This window comes from Neolamprologus brichardi, chromosome 9, assembly GCF_056152115.1.
Source record: "Neolamprologus brichardi isolate AB-2024 chromosome 9, ASM5615211v1, whole genome shotgun sequence".
In the NCBI taxonomy this organism is placed as follows: domain Eukaryota; kingdom Metazoa; phylum Chordata; class Actinopteri; order Cichliformes; family Cichlidae; genus Neolamprologus; species Neolamprologus brichardi.
The window spans coordinates 10,314,946-10,332,639 of record NC_142112.1 but is presented as its reverse complement, the minus strand read 5'-3'; the positions used below and the strand labels follow the sequence as shown (position 1 = coordinate 10,332,639).

Below are 17,694 nucleotides of genomic sequence, written 5' to 3'. Positions count from 1 at the left end.
GTGCGTGTGTGTCTGTCTGTGCGTGTGTGTCTGTGTCTGTCTGTGCGTGTGTGTCTGTCTGTGCGTGTGTGTCTGTGTCTGTCTGTGCGTGTGTGTCTGTGTCTGTCTGTGTGTGTCTGTGTGTGTCTGTCTGTGTGTGTCTGTGTGTCTGTGTCTGTGTGTGTCTGTGTGTGTGTGTCTGTGTCTGTCTGTGTGTGTGTGTCTGTCTGTGTGTGTCTGTGTGTCTGTGTCTGTCTGTGTGTGTGTGTCTGTCTGTGTGTGTCTGTCTGTCTGTGCGTGTCTGTGTCTGTGTCTGTCTGTCTGTGTGTGTCTGTGTGTCTGTCTGTGTGTGTGTGTGTCTGTGTGTCTGTCTGTGTGTCTGTGTGTGTCTGTCTGTCTGTCTGTGTGTGTGTGTCTGTGTCTGTCTGTCTGTCTGTCTGTCTGTGTGTGTGTGTCTGTGTCTGTCTGTCTGTCTGTCTGTGTCTGTGTCTGTCTGTCTGTGTCTGTGTCTGTCTGTCTGTCTGTGTCTGTGTCTGTCTGTCTGTCTGTCTGTCTGTGTGTCTGTGTCTGTCTGTCTGTCTGTCTGTGTCTGTGTCTGTCTGTCTGTGTCTGTGTCTGTCTGTCTGTCTGTGTCTGTGTCTGTCTGTCTGTCTGTCTGTCTGTGTGTCTGTGTCTGTCTGTCTGTCTGTCTGTGTGTCTGTCTGTCTGTCTGTGTGTCTGTCTGTGCGTGTGTGTCTGTGTCTGTCTGTCTGTGTGTCTGTGTGTCTGTGTCTGTCTGTCTGTGTGTGTCTGTGTCTGTCTGTGTGTCTGTGTCTGTCTGTCTGTGTGTGTCTGTGTCTGTCTGTGTGTGTGTGTCTGTCTGTGTGTGTCTGTGTGTCTGTGTCTGTGTCTGTCTGTCTGTGTCTGTCTGTGTCTGTCTGTGCGTGTGTGTCTGTGTCTGTCTGTCTGTGTGTCTGTGTGTCTGTCTGTGTGTCTGTCTGTCTGTCTGTGTGTCTGTGTCTGTCTGTCTGTGTGTCTGTGTGTCTGTGTGTCTGTCTGTGTGTGTCTGTGTGTCTGTCTGTGTGTGTGTGTCTGTGTGTGCGTGTGTGTCTGTGTCTGTGTGTGTCTGTCTGTGTGTCTGTGTGTCTGTCTGTGTGTCTGTCTGTCTGTCTGTGTGTCTGTGTCTGTCTGTCTGTGTGTCTGTGTGTCTGTGTGTCTGTCTGTGTGTGTCTGTGTGTCTGTCTGTGTGTCTGTGTGTCTGTCTGTGTGTCTGTGTCTGTCTGTCTGTGTGTGTCTGTGTCTGTCTGTGTGTGTGTGTCTGTCTGTGTGTGTCTGTGTGTCTGTGTCTGTGTGTGTCTGTGTGTCTGTCTGTGTGTCTGTGTCTGTCTGTGTGTGTGTGTCTGTCTGTGTGTGTCTGTGTGTCTGTGTGTCTGTGTCTGTCTGTCTGTCTGTCTGTGTGTCTGTGTGTCTGTCTGTGTGTCTGTCTGTGCGTGTGTGTCTGTGTCTGTCTGTCTGTGTGTCTGTCTGTGTGTCTGTGTGTCTGTCTGTGTGTCTGTCTGTGTGTCTGTGTGTCTGTCTGTGTGTCTGTGTCTGTCTGTCTGTGTGTGTCTGTGTCTGTCTGTGTGTGTGTGTCTGTCTGTGTGTGTCTGTGTGTCTGTGTCTGTGTGTGTCTGTGTGTCTGTCTGTGTGTCTGTGTCTGTCTGTGTGTGTGTGTCTGTCTGTGTGTGTCTGTGTGTCTGTCTGTGTGTCTGTGTGTCTGTGTCTGTCTGTGTGTCTGTGTCTGTCTGTGTGTCTGTGTCTGTCTGTGTGTCTGTGTCTGTCTGTGTGTGTGTGTCTGTCTGTGTGTGTGTGTCTGTCTGTGTGTGTCTGTGTGTCTGTCTGTGTGTGTCTGTGTCTGTCTGTGTGTGTGTGTCTGTCTGTGTGTGTCTGTGTGTCTGTCTGTGTGTCTGTGTCTGTCTGTGTGTGTGTGTCTGTGTCTGTCTGTGTGTGTGTGTCTGTCTGTGTGTGTCTGTGTGTCTGTGTCTGTCTGTGTGTGTGTGTCTGTCTGTGTGTGTCTGTGTGTCTGTGTCTGTCTGTCTGTGTGTGTCTGTCTGTGTGTGTGTGTGTCTGTGTGTCTGTGTGTCTGTGTCTGTCTGTCTGTGCGTGTCTGTGTCTGTCTCTGTGTGTGTCTGTGTGTCTGTGTGTGTCTCTGTGTGTGTCTGTGTGTGTCTTTGGGTTCAGTGCTGGATCTTCTGATGCCTCTTGAGGTTGCTGGGGTGGGAGAAGCGGCGGTTGCAGACGGAGCAGCTGAAGGGTCTCTCCCCGGTGTGCACGTTGCGGTGGATATCCAGCTGGCTCTGGCATACAAAGCTTTTGCCACACAGCAGGCAGGTGTAGGGTTTCTCCCTGGTGTGCCTGGCCATGTGCTTCTGCAGGTCCGACTCCATGAAGAAGCGTTTGGTGCAGATGGTGCAGCCGTACGGACGCTCCATTGTGACGGCCTGGTAGAAGGACAGAGGGAGGGCTTTGTGTTGGCCCGCGGGGTGGTGTAAAGTCAGGAGGTGCGTGTCGCTGCAGGAGTTGGTGCTGGAGGTTCCTGGAGGGTGAGGAAGAGCAGACCCGTCTCCGGCTGAGCACAGACCCGAGGACCGAGTCTGGGGTGACATCGCGTCCTTGTGTCCGTCTCGTCCTCTGATCTGTTCTCTGGTTGTCTGGACTGCATCTGACGAGTCACCCCCCTCCCCTGCGCTCTCCTTGTCCGACGCCCCTCCCCTATCAATGACGATCACTTCTGGCAGCGGGCACTTGGAGGGCTCCGATGCCGCCTGGTTATCTTTGCTGTCATCCTCACAGGAAGCTGCACCCAGCGCGGTGTCAGGCCGACGCTCCCCTGCTCCGGTCTGCTGCGGCTGGGAGCTGTGAAAAGTGTCGCCGCCCTCAGTCTCAGCCGTCCCACCGTCAACAAAGCCGACGACGTTGGATCCACTGACCTCTTTCTCCCTCAGGTGTCTGGATGTCTGGCTGACGTCGAGTGACGTAGCAGTGATGGAGGCAGCGTCTCGTCTGGGCAGCTTGTGGTTAACAGACACGGCGTCCACCGCTCCCTCCACCTTGACGATCAGCAGCTCGCCCTCGCCCTCAGGCTCTGCTGACTGAGAGGACACACCCACTTTGAGAACAACACTGTTCTTCACATCAAACTCTTTCAAATGTAATCATCACAACACAAGTAGAACAAATAGTTACACAGTAACGTGTCACATCTATAAAAACTGTTTCCAGAGCAAAGCTGCAGCTCGTCTGCAGGAATCCGACTGATGCTTCCACAAACCCACCATGTTTGGTGACAAAGGCCCATTTTCACAGGCAGACGGGTAACTACACCGTGCACATTTTAAATATTAGGACTGTTTATTGGTTTGCAGTGAATGACGACAGTCTGAAGCCCACAGGCATCAGCAAATACTGAGACGTTGTGCTGCTTGTCTGCTGTGCCGTCATCCTCCAGATATTTATGGACCAACATTCGATTTCTTATTCACGCTCAACAACGACAAGAACACTTTTAACTCTAAATGAGGGACATGTTGGCCACATGACAGCAGCAGCGAACTGGAGGATGCTAACAGCAGAGCTGTGGACAGGAAGTGAGGGGAGCTGCACAAACAGACCCTCACATATTTTGCCAGTGAAGAAATGTGGCTTGGAAACAGAGACGTGAGCATTTCCACCGATCCATACAGGCTTCTGCTCAATGCAGACACATTAGCTCCTGCAGGTGTTCTTGCTGAATGAAAATGCACCGGAGGAAAGAAAAAGCCAAGAATGTTTGTCACTGTTGTCTGTGGACGCTACGACGTCAGACATGCTTATCTGTGGGTCACATCAGAAACATCACGTCGTGAGGTGTTCACAGGCAGTGGGACAGAAGTGTGAGCACACTCACAGAGAGCACCATGAAAGAACTAAACCACATGAGACTGTGGTCACAGACACTCACACTCTACTACAGAAATGTCTACATCTGTTCTATTGTGTTCCCAGAGAGTCCTCGTAGCTCCTCCCACGACTGGGAAAACAGAGAGCGATGGAAGGAGGAGGGTGAAAGGAAGTTAGTGAATCAGGAAGTGTAGAGGAATAATTAGCAGGAAGTGAGGTCAGCTACAAGAGGATGAAGAGTGGAAATACACCAGATGAGCTTTCCAGGTATGAAGATGTCTATGAGAGGCTGTTGAAGCAGGAGGAGAACTGTGCTGCTGCAGATCTGCAGTAGCTACAGAGGGACGATGAGCCACAGCAGGAAGACGTGGGACAGAGCTGTGGAGGCGAGGTTAAAGAGATCAGTGAGCAGAAGATGTTTGAGGGTGATGATGAGAAGAACAGAGACGGTCAGATGGAGCTTCACTGTGTCTTTGAGGATCAGAGGAAGCAGATGACAGGCTGCTGAGAGGAACTGTGGGGCTGCATGGAGAGGGCAGGAGGGGCAGAGCAGTGAGGTGGTGCAGGACACGTACGAGGAGACCGTGGTGAGGTGTGTGGGTTGCATCTGCTCTGAGCCTGTCCGTGTGGATCGTTTTAAACGGGGGGAGAGTAACAAAGGGAGTCTGCTGCTGCAGCCATGATTCTTTAAAAACAACTCAAACCCTTTTGTGTCTGTAAGTGTGACACAGTTTGGACGTGTGTGGATGAGGACGTCTTTATGGAGGACTTACCTCGGCTTTGGTGGTGGTCACGACCTCCTGATCAGGATCCTGGTCCAGACTGACGAGCTGGAGCTTCTGCACAGACTGATGAGCTGCTGGCCCTCGGTTCAGGAACCTGGTCCGGCCCTGCAGAGAGGGGCCTTATGGGATACCAGGAGAAGGATTAGAGGCTCGTGAGTTTGATCATTCAAAATAAAGACTCATATAAACGATCAGGTGTTTAATGTAGTGCCAAACACACGTGCACGTTACAAAGCTGCATGTCCACAGAGGCTCGCCGCTCTGAGTCAGCCTCCTTACAGTAGATCATCGTAACATCTAAGCTGGATTTGAGTTTTTGGACAGACAGACTTCATCACAGGTGAACAGGTACAAATCACCACCTACTGACCAATCAGATCTCCAGAAAACAGCCACTCCTGGGAGATCCCTGTGACAGTCTAACGCAGGGGTCCCCAGTCCCAGTCCATGAGGGCCGGTGTCCCTGCAGGTTTTAGATGATCCATCACAGCTGATTTAAATGGATCAATGACCTCCTCAACATGTCTTCAGTTCTCCAGAGGCCTGTAATGAGCTGATCATGTGATCCAGGGTGGATCTAAAACCTGCAGGACACCGGCCCTCGAGGACTGGGACTGGGGACGCCTGCTCTAACGTCTGATATCGATTCTTAAAGGAAACGTTGTTTTCTGCTGGCTGCAAACAGTTTACAGCGTAGTTTAACCTCTGTTGTGTTTGTCACTGACAGTCAAACCAGCACTGAGGCTACAGCAGCTCCGCCCCACTCTGAGTGCTTTAACTGGTCCAACCAATCAGCTGCTGGTACAATAACCAGTGTGAGTGGTCACATGAGGGGACCCAGGGTCAGTGTGGGTTTGTTACTGAGCAGCTGAACACATATTTACAGATTTACGGCTGTAAATGACACGAAGACACTTTTCTCCTCCAGTGGCAGCCAACGAATCAAAGACTCAGGCACAGAGGTCAGAGGTCAGCGGTGTGTATGGACTACACGAGGCTTTTAAAGCAGGTAATCAGCCCACAGAAACAGTGGAGCTGCAAACATGAGTGAGCCTGGATATAAGCAGCCCGTGGCGTTGACACTCGAGTCCACCAGAGGAGGACGCTACACAGGACAGGCCCGCGGCCGTGGTCAAACACGAAATCACCGAGTGCCCAGTGGACTGTGTCACGCTGAGTCACGGCCCACTGCCCTCCGTCCGCGCCGTGTCCAGCCTGTCCTACGACGGTAACGCTTCACCCCCCGGTGCCGGTGCTACCTACCCGCCTGTGAGTCCCTGCTCTGCCGGCTGAAGAGGCGGACCCCGGGGAAGCGGCTGCTGATGGAGCCGTCTGCCCCCCTCACCCTCTCCGCTCGGTACCGGGCGATCTGCAGCTCCAGCAGCTTGATTTTCCTCCTCAGGAACTCGTTCTCCTTCTGGCTCCGGGACATCTCCAGGTGAACCACCGCGTACCCATCGTCCACAACTTTACAGATTTCCGCCACGGCCGCGTTAGCCAGCACCTCCATGATGGAGGCGATCTGAGAGTGGAAGTCCACGGCGGCAGACATCTTCAGACCTTCTCACAGAAGGCGGAGCCTGTGCGTTGTTGCCGCTGCTATCTGACATGCATAACCCGGGACCACCACCTGCACCTCGGCTCGCAGGACGGACGCTCCTCGGAAGCTTTAACGGCGACGGAGCTTTTCCAGAAGGAACCCCGGCGATCAGCACACAGCGCCCCCTGCGGTCAGGGGCGGTACTGCCTGTGAGCGCTCAGCCAGAGCTGAGAGGACTCCCCGCGCTGCTGCACGAGGGCACACAGCCAGCCCACGCTGCAGTCACGGACCAGTGTTCACAACAGCACGAGAAGCACCGTGGAGTGGAAACCATGCATCCACGGGTGATGCTGATGTCAGGGGGCAGTGACACGAGCTGTAGTACGTGACGGGTTGTCAGTGGCTGCTTTCGTGATTTGTGTGTAACAGTGAACCAAGGATAACCAAGGATTCATCTTTTCATTGTGTAAAGGGACAGAATGAAAAGATGAATCCTTGGTTATGACATCAAACTACAGAAACCTGTGGAAATGAGGAGAAGCACAGAGCTGTGGGTGGACAGTCGCCCAGAAACAGCACTGCCGTGGGGTGTGTCTTACATGACTGCTTCTTTTCTACGTCTGCACACAGTCACACAGACATGGAGCAGTGTTACAGTTCTGTCCACATCTGTACTGCCTCACACGCAGCGTTTATTCTCCCAGTTTCATGTCAGATTGGGGAAAAGGATCAGCAATGGGCTCTTTGAGCTCTGCAGCCGGACGACGATGCAAGACCACGGGTCAGTTTGCAGCTCAGACATCAGAGCACAAACTCTAACGAAAGGAGCAAGAAAGGAAAGGACAATGGTTTCAGAAAATCCACCAAACACAGAAATGAGACGCAGGGAGCAGCACAGTTTTCATCCAGGGCCCTGTGACCACTGTGGGAAGGACAGGCGTCACTGAAGTGAGCCAAACCCACAGGAAGACAAAGAGGCAGCCAGATCCAGAGATGGGCAGTAACGCGTTACCACTCCTGCTTTACAGGTGAAAATAGAGCAACAGGACCGCTAGTCTTTGACTTTATTTATTTTCTGCTGTGTTTTACTTGCATCTATTTGAAAGACTGAGTGTAAACACACAAAATATTTTATTTTATGTGCTGGAATGTGCAGAAAATAGGTTTAAATGTTAAACTAATTTCTTCCAGTCAGAGAATGTTGCAGATAATTAAAGTTTTGCTTGATGCATAAAGTTAAAAGATTAAAACTAATAAAACAAGTTTTAAAAAGAGACTTTTCCATTTGATTACATTTTGTATGATGATTATGCAGAAAAAGTAGAATTGGGCTGAAAGATCTATCACTTTATCACCTATTCAGGTTGTAAATCGTGTTTTTAAAAAGTAACTAAGTAACTAAGTAATTAATTACTTTTGAAAAGAGGTAATCAGTAAAGTAACGGGATTACTTTTTGGGGAAGTAATTAGTTACTGATTACTTTTTTCAAGTAACCTGACCAACACTGGCCAGACCTCCGTGAGCTGCTGCAGCTCTGCAGCCATGGACGTTATCAGCAGCTGAGATCATCCCCCACACCAGCAGGTGGCGCTAATGCGCCGTTTTGCTGTTTACCAACCTCCAATGAAACTTTAAAAAACCCAAGGAGTGGAGCCCCCCCCCCCCCCGCCTGGAGTTTAAAGTAACGCCTAAATCTCGCGATGTTTGCCTCCAGTTACTCTTTGGGGGGTTACAGGCGAGTTGCACAAGGTCAGTCGAGCCGGTGTAGAGGCGAGCAGGTCGGCGTGTCCAGGCTTTGCGTTGTCCGCTAAATCATCTCCAATGGCCCGAGGAAGCCGCAGCCGTCCCTCGGCTCCAGCCAGGTGAGACCGTCACAGCACCTGTGTGTTAATATCTCAGCTGATTCCGCCGCACACGTGAGTTTGTCTCGGTGACGTGCGCCTGAAACACCGCTGACATTATTTCTGCGTCACAAAGGTCACAAAAGGTGAGTGCAGTTTTCCTCCAGGAAGCAGCGTTAGCTCACAGCTCCGAGCTCGGACAATTATACAAATGTTGTAAACATAATTTGATCTGAACTAAAATATGTTTAATGTCAGCCTGAATCCAGCTGTTTAAATAAGAGCAGCACAGTTTACATCAGATTCAGATTCAGATCAGATTCAGATTTTATTTGTCACATACAGGTTGCCCCGCAGTGAAATGAGACACCCCCCCCCGACCTTACACACATAACACAGACATTACATGGGGGTTACAAGTCGGAGATCGGCAGTTGTGGAAAAAACACTGAAATGTACACACAATGGGAAGGTACAAGAGGAAAAAAAGAGACCCCTACTCATGCTGTGCTTCCATGGTAGGACAGCACGAGAACAGGAAACAAAAAAACTCCTCTGCACAAAAAAAAGCACATGAATGTTCACAGCACAACATTATGAAGACATAACAAGCCACAGGGTGGGAGTAGGGGGATGGAGTAATCCCAGGCAACACAGCAGACATCCTGCCACTGCGCCGACTCGCCAGCGCGGGCCCAGACCCGCCTCGTGTTCCCAGGAGGTAACAAGCATCGAAGGCGTTGGAAAGGGAAGGGGAGATGAGTGAGTGCTTATCAGTGTAAGTGTGTGTGTATGCGTGTCCATAGTTCAGCTGAGACAGTGTCCTTCGCCCTATCAGGCTAAGTAAACAGTCCTCCAGCCAATCCAGGTGGCCTTGCATGGGATGGGGAGAATAGTCAAATCACAGTCGTTATCAGGGAGTGTTTGTCCGGCTTCAGCCTTGGGCCTGTGCAGCTGGCGCCGTGGTGGTGTCTGCATTTGATCCCGAATTTGTTGATTTATTGAGAATTTTCAAAGCTGATCTTTAACACTCTGATACTGGTCTCTCTATCTCCCGTTGGAGAGCCGCGAGCCTCCCCATGATGTTATCAAACTTCTGATCCGTGGTGTTATCATTCTTTTGATTCTGAGACCTCACAACTGCTGTGATCCGTTCTGTGATGTGATCCAGCTTTCGCTCAAGGTTCTCATTTTGAGCAGGGCCCTCTCTGATGTATCCCACCATACGCTCAATGGTGTTGTTTTGAGCCTTCACATCAGCCATAAGCGTCTCCAAGGTGTTAACCATGCTGCGTTCGTTGTGAGAGGTCGCGACTCGTCCCGTCGCTTCAATTCCAGCGGGCAGCTTTGGGGGGGTTTGAACAGCCGGTTCCGCTCTCTTATTTCTCCGATAAGTCAGGGCCATGCCAGCTCCGATCAGCAAGAACCCCGTTATCATGGTTCCGAATAGGTAAATATCTTCAGCGTCCTCGATCGACAGTCCCGCCAGGCACACGAGCCTCCATTTCTGCCACCCGTCCATCGTGTATCCGGCAGGGAAAGTCCCTCCGGGGCACTCGGGCTCTCCCGAGCCCAGACTTCTCGTTGAGAAGAGGGTGTCAATAGCATTCAGAGACCAGTTGATCAAATCCATAATTCTCTTTTAGGTTTTAGAGAACGACAGTGAGAGACTGTTCCAGGGAAAAAGTAATGCACATGAGACAGACAAGGACAGAGAGGCTAAGCAGGGAAGATAAGGGTAAGGAGGAGAGGAGAAAAGTGCGACCGCCTCCGCTGAGAGCCAAACGAGAAAACGGCGATCAGAGACATGACAGCTGAAATATCCAGTTCAACATGTGCTGACAGATGAAATCAAACGATCCAGTTATGAAGCTGAACGTTAGTCAGCAACAAAGAAACCAAACACCAACATTTAGAAATGAGCAAAGTGACGTTTGACGTTTGGACTGAATGCATTCTGGGATTTTTGGCTGCACTGAGTCAGGCCACCACCATCAATGCATCCTGGATAGGACGGGAGGAGCCGGAGCACATCTGGGATTTGGATTGGAACAGAACTTGGTCTGCGACGGATGACGTATCACAAATCCACACATAGTATGCTAACGAACTCTGCTAACTCTGAGCGTCCTCTCTCAGGCTGTGGGAGCGAGGACGCTCTGATGTGAAACTACCAGCAGCACAGAGAGCGTTCAGCAGCTGGAAGCTCTCGTCCTGCTAACAGCGGTGCTCATAGGGGGTCATATGATTGTTGGGCTTTTCTCTGTATCTATGAAGCGCCTTGAGGCGACATTTGTTGTGATTTGGCGCTATATAAATAAAATTGAATTGAATTGAGCAGTGTTGCATGACTGTTCTTCTCCTGTCTGTAGCCCAGCTCCATCCCACGCTCCAGCTCCTGTTCATGCACCTCCGGCCTCGCTGGCTCCAGCTCCTGCTCAGTCCCAGGGTCCAGGACTCATGGCCCAGATGGCTACCACAGCTGCAGGGGTTGCTGTCGGCTCAGCTGTGGGCCACGTGGTTGGCAGCGCCCTCACGGGAGCATTCGGTGGGGGCAGCAGCAGCAGTCCAGAACCAGCCAAAGCTACATCCCAGGTAAGAGGTGGTTGGAAATGTGGCCCAGCAGGCCCAACCTGAACCCGTTTCCTCAGCTCTAATGTTGCAGCTGCTGTGGTTTGAAATGCCACGTGTGTGACGCTTCTTCATGCTCTCATTCAGGAGTCCCCCCGGTCTGCTCCAGCCCAGCCCGGCCCCTGTCACTTTGAAGTCAAACAGTTTCTGGATTGTGCCACCAACCACACAGACCTCACTCTCTGTGAGGGCTTCAACGAGGCGCTCAAACAGTGCAAGTTCTCCCACGGTGAGTCTGGTAGAGGCGGCGTGGAGCCTCATACTGCAGCTCAGAGCACGCCACGAAAACCTGCAGCAACCGGCAGTCACATGATCAGTGGGGGTGGGCAGTCACATGATCAGTGGGGGTGGGCAGTCACATGATCAGTGGGGGTGGGCAGTCACATGATCAGTGGGGGTGGGCAGTCACATGATCAGTGGGGGTGGGCAGTCAACAAACATTCAGAACCTCTAATCGATCCTGGTTATTTTGGTTCCCTCATTAGTTCCCTTTGAAACAAAGTGGTGATGTTGGGAGACGACTGACGTCTGCAGGTGGTCACTCGTGTTTGTTTGTCATTGTGCAGGTGTGACATCGCTGGTGTGATGAACGGACCCCCACGATCATGGTGAAGATCACGTGACACCAACGGGAGCGCTGTACTTCAGAGAGTGTGTGTGTGTGCGTGTGCGTGTGTGTGTGTGTGTGTGTGCTGGTCTGGGCTGACTATCACAGTGATGAACTCTTTAATAAATAGCTGCTGTCACGTGTTGGTCTGTCCTACTTCGGGATGCTCCAGCCAAACAAGTGTTCACTTCCTGCTTTGATTATTTTCAGTGTGGGAAACTGATGATGATGATGATGATGGTGGTGGGTAAACACTGAACATTAAAGGTTTGTTTGCTGGATCGGTGCTATGACTCTGCTAGCAGGTTAAAGTGTGTGAGCCACGCTGCACTCATGTAAACAGCACACGGATCTGAACATTATAGAAATGTTTCAACATCAAAGCTGCATTTTAAATTTCACCAGGTGTTTTTTAATAGTCGCGTTAAGTTTGAGCCTTTTTGAGCTTGTAAACAGCAGGTGAGTGTAGATGTGTTCGTTTGACAGAACGGCAAGGCATGGTGAGGTTGCACAGAGGTCTGTGTGTTAGCTCCCAACGTGAGCCACACAAAACTGCTTTCAAAATAAGACTGACTGTAACTCCAGAAACACTCAATCTGACAGATTATCTGTGTATCTGAATGATCTGTGTGGCAGCAGAGCTGAGTCTCTTTGCTGCAGGTTGGTGCAGATCATCTATGATGGATACCAGTTTGTTCAGGGCCCTGCTCCCCACCACAGCTTCCAGTTTGCAGCACAGAGCAGCCTTCATTCAGTTTGTTGGTGTCGGCCGAGCTCGCCGCAGCGACTGAAAAGCAAACATCTCGTCACCTTCTTGTGTGCAGCCTCTGTGTTGCTCGTCCCTCCTGTTGATGTGGTCGTCCCAGGATACACACAGGTCATGTCACCCCCCCTGAAGCCCTCCTCCTCTCATGCAGGAGTCGATTCCTCCCAGACACTCTGCAAACTCTTTGTTACCAAATTTCATCATCATTCAACTGCTGGAGCAAAAATGATAGCCAATAAGGATTTATGAAATCTTTCTGATAGCACTGCTCCTCAGCTTAATTTATATAGCTCCAAGTCACAACAACAGTCGCCTCAAGAGGCTTTATATCGTAAGGTAAAGAAAAACCCCAAAATCATGTGACCCCCTATGAGCAGCACTTTGGTGACAGCGGGAAGGAAAAACACTCTTTTAACAGGAAGAAACCTCCAACAGAACCAGGCTCAGGGAGGGGCGGGGCCATCTGCTGTGTCCGGTTGGGGGTTAACATATTTAAAATGCAAATGCTCCCTAATGACTGTGTGAGGGTCTGATCTGGATCTTTGTGATTCAGTCCAGTTTTCTTTTTACAGCACAAACAGGAAGCGAGCTCCTACGGAGCCCTGCGAGGTCCACCAGAGGAAAGAACTGAAGCTGTTCTGAGGTCCTGCAAAAACGTCCACCTGCCTCCAGGTCAGCACTCAGACCTGAAACAACCACGGCGATGGAAGACACGGCCGCCTGGCCTGAACTATGAACACGTTAAAGCAGCCGTCCGGGACAAAGTCCTCCCTGTCAGTCTTGGTTAAGTTCATTAACAGTTGTTACAGGTTCAAATGTTGAGCAGGGACACGGAAACACCACTGATCCAGGAGGGTTCGGTCAGACGATGATTTTAATGACACGCGTGGAGAGACCGCTGTACGCAGACAGCATCCATCTCTGTCAATGCACAAGCAGATGTTTTATACCAGCAGGGTGTAAATTTAATGACGCCCCTTCAACGTCAAACAGATACAACACAGACATAGTTTCAAAACCACAATGACTTTTAACACAGTTTGAGAAGAACATCGTCTCCACGGCAGCTGCTTCCTGTCCATCTTCTGACCCTCGCTTCTCCAAAACCTCGGGCCGTGCTCTGCAACAAACTAGCAATTCTGCACGCACAAAAATGCAGTTGCAAGCAAATATGTCTGAACTCTCACCTAGAACATAAGCCTACCTACAGTGCAGGTGTGTGTGTGTGTGTGTGTGTGTGTGTGTGTGTGTGTGTGGCTCGACCTCACACAAACTTGGTCTCACGAGAAGAGAGGCCGATTCTCCTGTGCACAATAACCTAACTGAAACTACATCTGTAATATGTTGAATAAATGTCCTAATGAAGAACATCTGCTAAAAGCTTAAAAGATATAAATGAATAAAAGACGATAATGAATAACCTGGTTATTCAAATAGCATCCAGACAGCTCCTCAAAGTAACTTTCACAAGCACGCTCTGCAAAAGCCTGCACTTCCTGTCTACTCAGAGTGTACTCAGAGTTAGGCCTTTCTTTTATGACCCAACAGAATCAGCACGTACACGTTTAAGATTATAACAAGCATTCAAACGCATTTAAGATTATTGATTTAACTCAACAGTTTAACTGGTTATAACTGCACCTGTGATAAAGGCTGATTGGGTACCAACATGTTTAAACATCTGAACTCAATATCAGTACTGTAAACTGTATCATTAATGCAATGGTGATGATTATGAACCATAGCAGCAAAATCTTTCTCTAATCTCCACACAGCTCTGACTGTCCCGTGCGAGGCTGTGTAGGGCTTCATAACAACCTGATGTTGAACACTGAAGCTGCTTCTGTGAGCGCGCACAGTGTGGGGGCACGCACTGTGAGCGCGCACAGTGTGGGGGCACGCACTGCAGCCGTGGACGGTTTATGTTTGAACACGTTTGTCCAGGTTTGCAGAAGTGAGAGCAGCTCTGTGCTCACATCACTTTCTGGACCCCAACCAGAGCCGACGGTCCAACATGCGGGCAGACACGTGACTGCTGGTGGTGGTGGTGGTGGTGAGGGGGGGGGGGGGCAGACATGTGACTGCAGGGGGGGCTGTGATTGATAACACCTGACGTCATGGATTACAGTTGTAGTTTTCCCGTGTGTTTACAGCCCAGGTAAAGAGTTAAGGTTTTACATGTTTACTTCCGGTTTCGCCAGCTCTTACGACACATCCGTCTCAGCTCCCACGGCCACGTCGTGCGAGCTTCAGCAACATGCCCTTCATCGAGCTACAGAGCAACCTGCCCGCCGGACAGTTCCCGGAGGCCTTTCTGAAGCGGCTGTGCTGCAGCACCGCGGCGGCGCTGGGCAAACCCGAGGACGTGAGTACCGCACACACACGGACCTCCGACCTCCAGGCTCACAGGCCTGCAGGTCGCACACCGAGGATACGTGTCCGCTGTCTGCATCATCAGCTCTCTCGTCACCCTCTCTGATCCACGTACGACAGGTGACCAATCACAAGCACCGATCGGGAAGAGTGGGATATGACGCTGAACCGGCGAAAGTCACCGCGCAGTGAAAGAGCGTCAAAAGTGTTTTTACACGCGTCACAGGCCAATTCAGCGTCTGCAGCCTCAACGATCTTCAAGGGCCGCGTACTCAAAGACCGCTGAGGCCGGAAGTGCGAGGCTTGTGAAATGAGGCGGTCTAGCCTCGCGCTGCCCAGGTTGCCTAGCAACCATGATACTAACAGCTGGAAATGTTTCATACAGCTTTGACAGAAATGAAGGAGAAAATCTTTTGTTCATTTGTTTGTTTCTACATGAGCTTTGATCATTCTCTGATTAAGCTCAGCTATTGAACCGCGTATATTTGAAAGTAAAGGCTGTAAAACCAAGTTAGTACAAACGTCACTAATGTCACATGACTTTGCCGACATGTGGCCAACAGGAATGTTTTAATGTTCTTGTTAAACATTTGCACATAAATAAGTGACGTCATATTCAGTGCTTAGTTTACTAAGTTACTCTTCGGGCGCCCCTCATCCACCGTTTTTTTTTTTTTTATCCACACCCACCGCCGCGCTATGCATTCTGGGATATGTTGGGCCACGAAGTCTACACCGCCACATCCTTAAAATTCAGACGCATTTGATGGCCGCATTTCAAGCAGCCTTCGGATTGGGACAGCCTTCGTCGCATCGCTGTGACGTAAAAAGCCTTAAAATGCGGCCTTTAAGGCTGCAGACCCTGAATTGGGATACAGCCAAAGAGCCGCTGTGTCAATAAAGTTGATTCAGTATCACAGCTCCATCAGCAGGACACGGCACAGGATGATAGTCACGTGTCTGATGAAACGACGGTGTAGTTTCTATTCTTGCAGCTGCAGCCTCTGGATCGGCGTGGGGACCTGCAGGTTGTAGATCTCACCTGAATCATGATGAGTTTGTTACCCGGCCTCTGGAGAACCTCAACACATGCAGGTCATTTAGCCATGCAGGTCAAGGACACGTCTAAAACCTGCAGGACACCGGCGCTCGAGGCCTGGTGTTCCCCACCTGCTCTGATGTAAAGAATAAAGTGAATTCCAGCTTTAGCAGCAGGTACGAACGACTCGGTTTAGGAGCACTGAGGCTATAAAAGCTTTAAAGCCAACAAGCAGTGAAGCTGCTAATAAGAATCCATATTTAACCTCCTCAGACCCGAACTCTTCCACGGCAGCATTTTTCATTTCTCTTTGATATTTGGACATATTGGGGCCCGATGAATGTAAAAACAAAGAATTACCAGATTTTTTTAACCTTATTTTTGTTTTTATGAAAAATCAGAGCCACATATGAGGATATTTGTTTAATATTGTGATAGAACAGTAGCAGCATAATGTCCTCGTAACTGGATATCAGGCCCTTGTAGAGCTAAATTGAGTATTCGGTCTAAATAACCCAAAATGTGACGTCCACATATGTGGACGCAGGTCCAGGAGGTTAATACTGATGCTCATCAGAGAAACACAAAGACTGTAGACAAACCTGGATGTGATGTTCTGCAGATCTGCTGTCAGTGTTTTTGTCTGAGCACGCTGCTAAAACCAGTTTCCATGGAGCACAAACACACAAACAGCATTTTAATCAGCATGTCGTGTGTATCCAGTGATAATATTAACATGTATGTGCATTTGCTTGAACTCTTGTTTTTTACCAAACCTAATGACATGCTGGCAGAGAGCGCTCACATCTGGAGCCCGGACAGAGGACGCTGTCCCACCAGTTTACAGGAGAACAGTTAAACTGGGATCCTGTGTCAGGTCAGGGTCAGCATGCACTTCAATGTGCCACCAGTATGAAAATATACATTCATCCAGCAGATCAGGTGATTGTGGTAGCAGCGAGTAACGTGGCAGCAGCTTCGTCTCGACTCAAAAAGAAGGAAAAGCTAATAATACAAATTTAAACCTTCTCAGATAAAAAGACTTCCCAAGCAAACAACGCAGAAGTATGGAGAGCAACATGTTCGTACAGGGCGTCGCTTCACCTTCGTCAGGGTCGTAGCCACTGTAGCTACGAGGCGACATTTGTTGTGATTTGGCGCTATATAAATAAAATTGAATTGAATTGAATTGAATTGAATTGTAGGAGGTCAGAGGTCAGAGTAACTGTGTCCACAACTCTGGATTTTAAACCCCTACATGAAAGACTGTGACTCTTAGAGCAACACGAACTGATAACACCAAACTATTGAACACTGTGTTATTCAGTGGATTAACTGAGCTGATGCTCGTGTTTCAGCTACATCATGTTCTGCGGTGCAGTGAGGACACAGAGGAGTAACTGCTGCACACGTAGTTTGATGAAGCCTTGCCCGTGCAGCCTTCTTTCTCAGTCGCGCTTCAATGCGAGTGTCTGTGTCTTTGGTGCAGCGGATGAACGTGGTGGTGACGCCGGGGCTGCCGATGCTGATGGCAGGCTCCGCCTCTCCGTGTGTGATCCTGTCAGTGTCTGCTATCGGTGTGACCGACACCGCCGAGAAGAACAAGGAGCACAGCGCCAAGATCTTTGAGTTTCTGACCAAGGAGCTCGATCTGAGCCAAGACAGGTGAGCCTGCTGTGCACACTCGCTGGAGTTACTGTCTCCTTAACAGCTTCACAGTGATCACATGCAAAGTTTACACCTGCAGTGAAATTGGACTGACTGCTGTGTTTGATTGGCAGGATCGTGATCATGTTCAACGCGCTGGAGCCTCACCAAGTGGGGAAAAAGGGAACCGTCATGAGCTTCCTGTGAAGGCTCCCTGAAAGACCAGCTGTACCACATCAGCACCCGCCCCCTCTGCACAGTCGTTTAAAGGTCACTCGCTTCATTTTCACACCAGGATCATTTCTGCTGTCTGAACCAAACCCGAGCTCTGCGACTGTTACACTCGCTGGGTTTCTATACTTGTTACGAAGAAGCGCACGGAGAAAGAGCTCTAAAGTTTGAGTTTTGATGTAGCAGAGGGCTCCTCTGGAAACAAGGTTACTGTGATGTGGATGCAATAAACACAGTTCACTGATGTGTGTGTTTGCCTTCTTTCTCATGTTAGCAGACACGTGGGAGCCATCACAAGAAGTGCGACGTACAGCTGGTAGCTCCTGGCTCACACACATCAGTGAGAAAGGTGCCACT

General features: G+C 50.0%; 3 protein-coding genes across 3 annotated transcripts; 2 read left to right on the top strand and 1 right to left on the bottom strand.

The window, feature by feature from the left end:
• Positions 1–2,169: 2,169 nt before the first annotated feature.
• On the bottom strand, positions 2,170–6,379 carry LOC118455827 (uncharacterized). The gene is made up of 3 exons (XM_087845898.1): positions 5,925–6,379; positions 4,650–4,780; positions 2,170–3,089 (listed from the first exon to the last, which is right to left on the bottom strand). The coding sequence occupies exons 1-3, from the start codon at positions 6,211–6,213 to the stop codon at positions 2,175–2,177; spliced, it is 1,335 nt and encodes a 444-aa protein (XP_087702024.1). The 5' UTR covers positions 6,214–6,379; the 3' UTR covers positions 2,170–2,174.
• Positions 6,380–7,919: 1,540 nt separating this feature from the next.
• Positions 7,920–11,420, top strand: chchd10 (coiled-coil-helix-coiled-coil-helix domain containing 10). Its single transcript, XM_087845897.1, has 4 exons — positions 7,920–8,064; positions 10,416–10,638; positions 10,762–10,903; positions 11,241–11,420. Exons 1-4 carry the CDS (start codon positions 8,024–8,026, stop codon positions 11,258–11,260), a joined length of 426 nt encoding a protein of 141 aa, XP_087702023.1. The 5' UTR covers positions 7,920–8,023; the 3' UTR covers positions 11,261–11,420.
• A 2,717-nt stretch (positions 11,421–14,137) lies between these two features.
• On the top strand, positions 14,138–17,579 carry ddt (D-dopachrome tautomerase). The gene is made up of 3 exons (XM_087845896.1): positions 14,138–14,412; positions 16,949–17,124; positions 17,241–17,579. The coding sequence occupies exons 1-3, from the start codon at positions 14,305–14,307 to the stop codon at positions 17,311–17,313; spliced, it is 357 nt and encodes a 118-aa protein (XP_087702022.1). The 5' UTR covers positions 14,138–14,304; the 3' UTR covers positions 17,314–17,579.
• The last annotated feature ends 115 nt before the right edge of the window (positions 17,580–17,694 follow it).

Excerpts from the sequence above, each read along its gene's own strand:
- LOC118455827 (XM_087845898.1), bottom strand. The coding sequence starts at position 6,213 with ATGTCTGCCGCCGTGGACTTCCACTCTCAGATCGCCTCCATCATGGAG. Across the intron at positions 4,781-5,924 it reads GAGCAGGGACTCACAGGCGG|GCCCCTCTCTGCAGGGCCGG; the intron begins GTAGGTAGCACC and ends GTATCCCATAAG. Across the intron at positions 3,090-4,649 it reads TGACCACCACCAAAGCCGAG|TCAGCAGAGCCTGAGGGCGA; the intron begins GTAAGTCCTCCA and ends GTGTCCTCTCAG.
- chchd10 (XM_087845897.1), top strand. The coding sequence starts at position 8,024 with ATGGCCCGAGGAAGCCGCAGCCGTCCCTCGGCTCCAGCCAG. Across the intron at positions 8,065-10,415 it reads CGTCCCTCGGCTCCAGCCAG|CCCAGCTCCATCCCACGCTC; the intron begins GTGAGACCGTCA and ends TCCTGTCTGTAG. Across the intron at positions 10,639-10,761 it reads CAGCCAAAGCTACATCCCAG|GAGTCCCCCCGGTCTGCTCC; the intron begins GTAAGAGGTGGT and ends GCTCTCATTCAG.
- ddt (XM_087845896.1), top strand. The coding sequence starts at position 14,305 with ATGCCCTTCATCGAGCTACAGAGCAACCTGCCCGCCGGACAGTTCCCG. Across the intron at positions 14,413-16,948 it reads CGCTGGGCAAACCCGAGGAC|CGGATGAACGTGGTGGTGAC; the intron begins GTGAGTACCGCA and ends TCTTTGGTGCAG. Across the intron at positions 17,125-17,240 it reads CTCGATCTGAGCCAAGACAG|GATCGTGATCATGTTCAACG; the intron begins GTGAGCCTGCTG and ends TTTGATTGGCAG.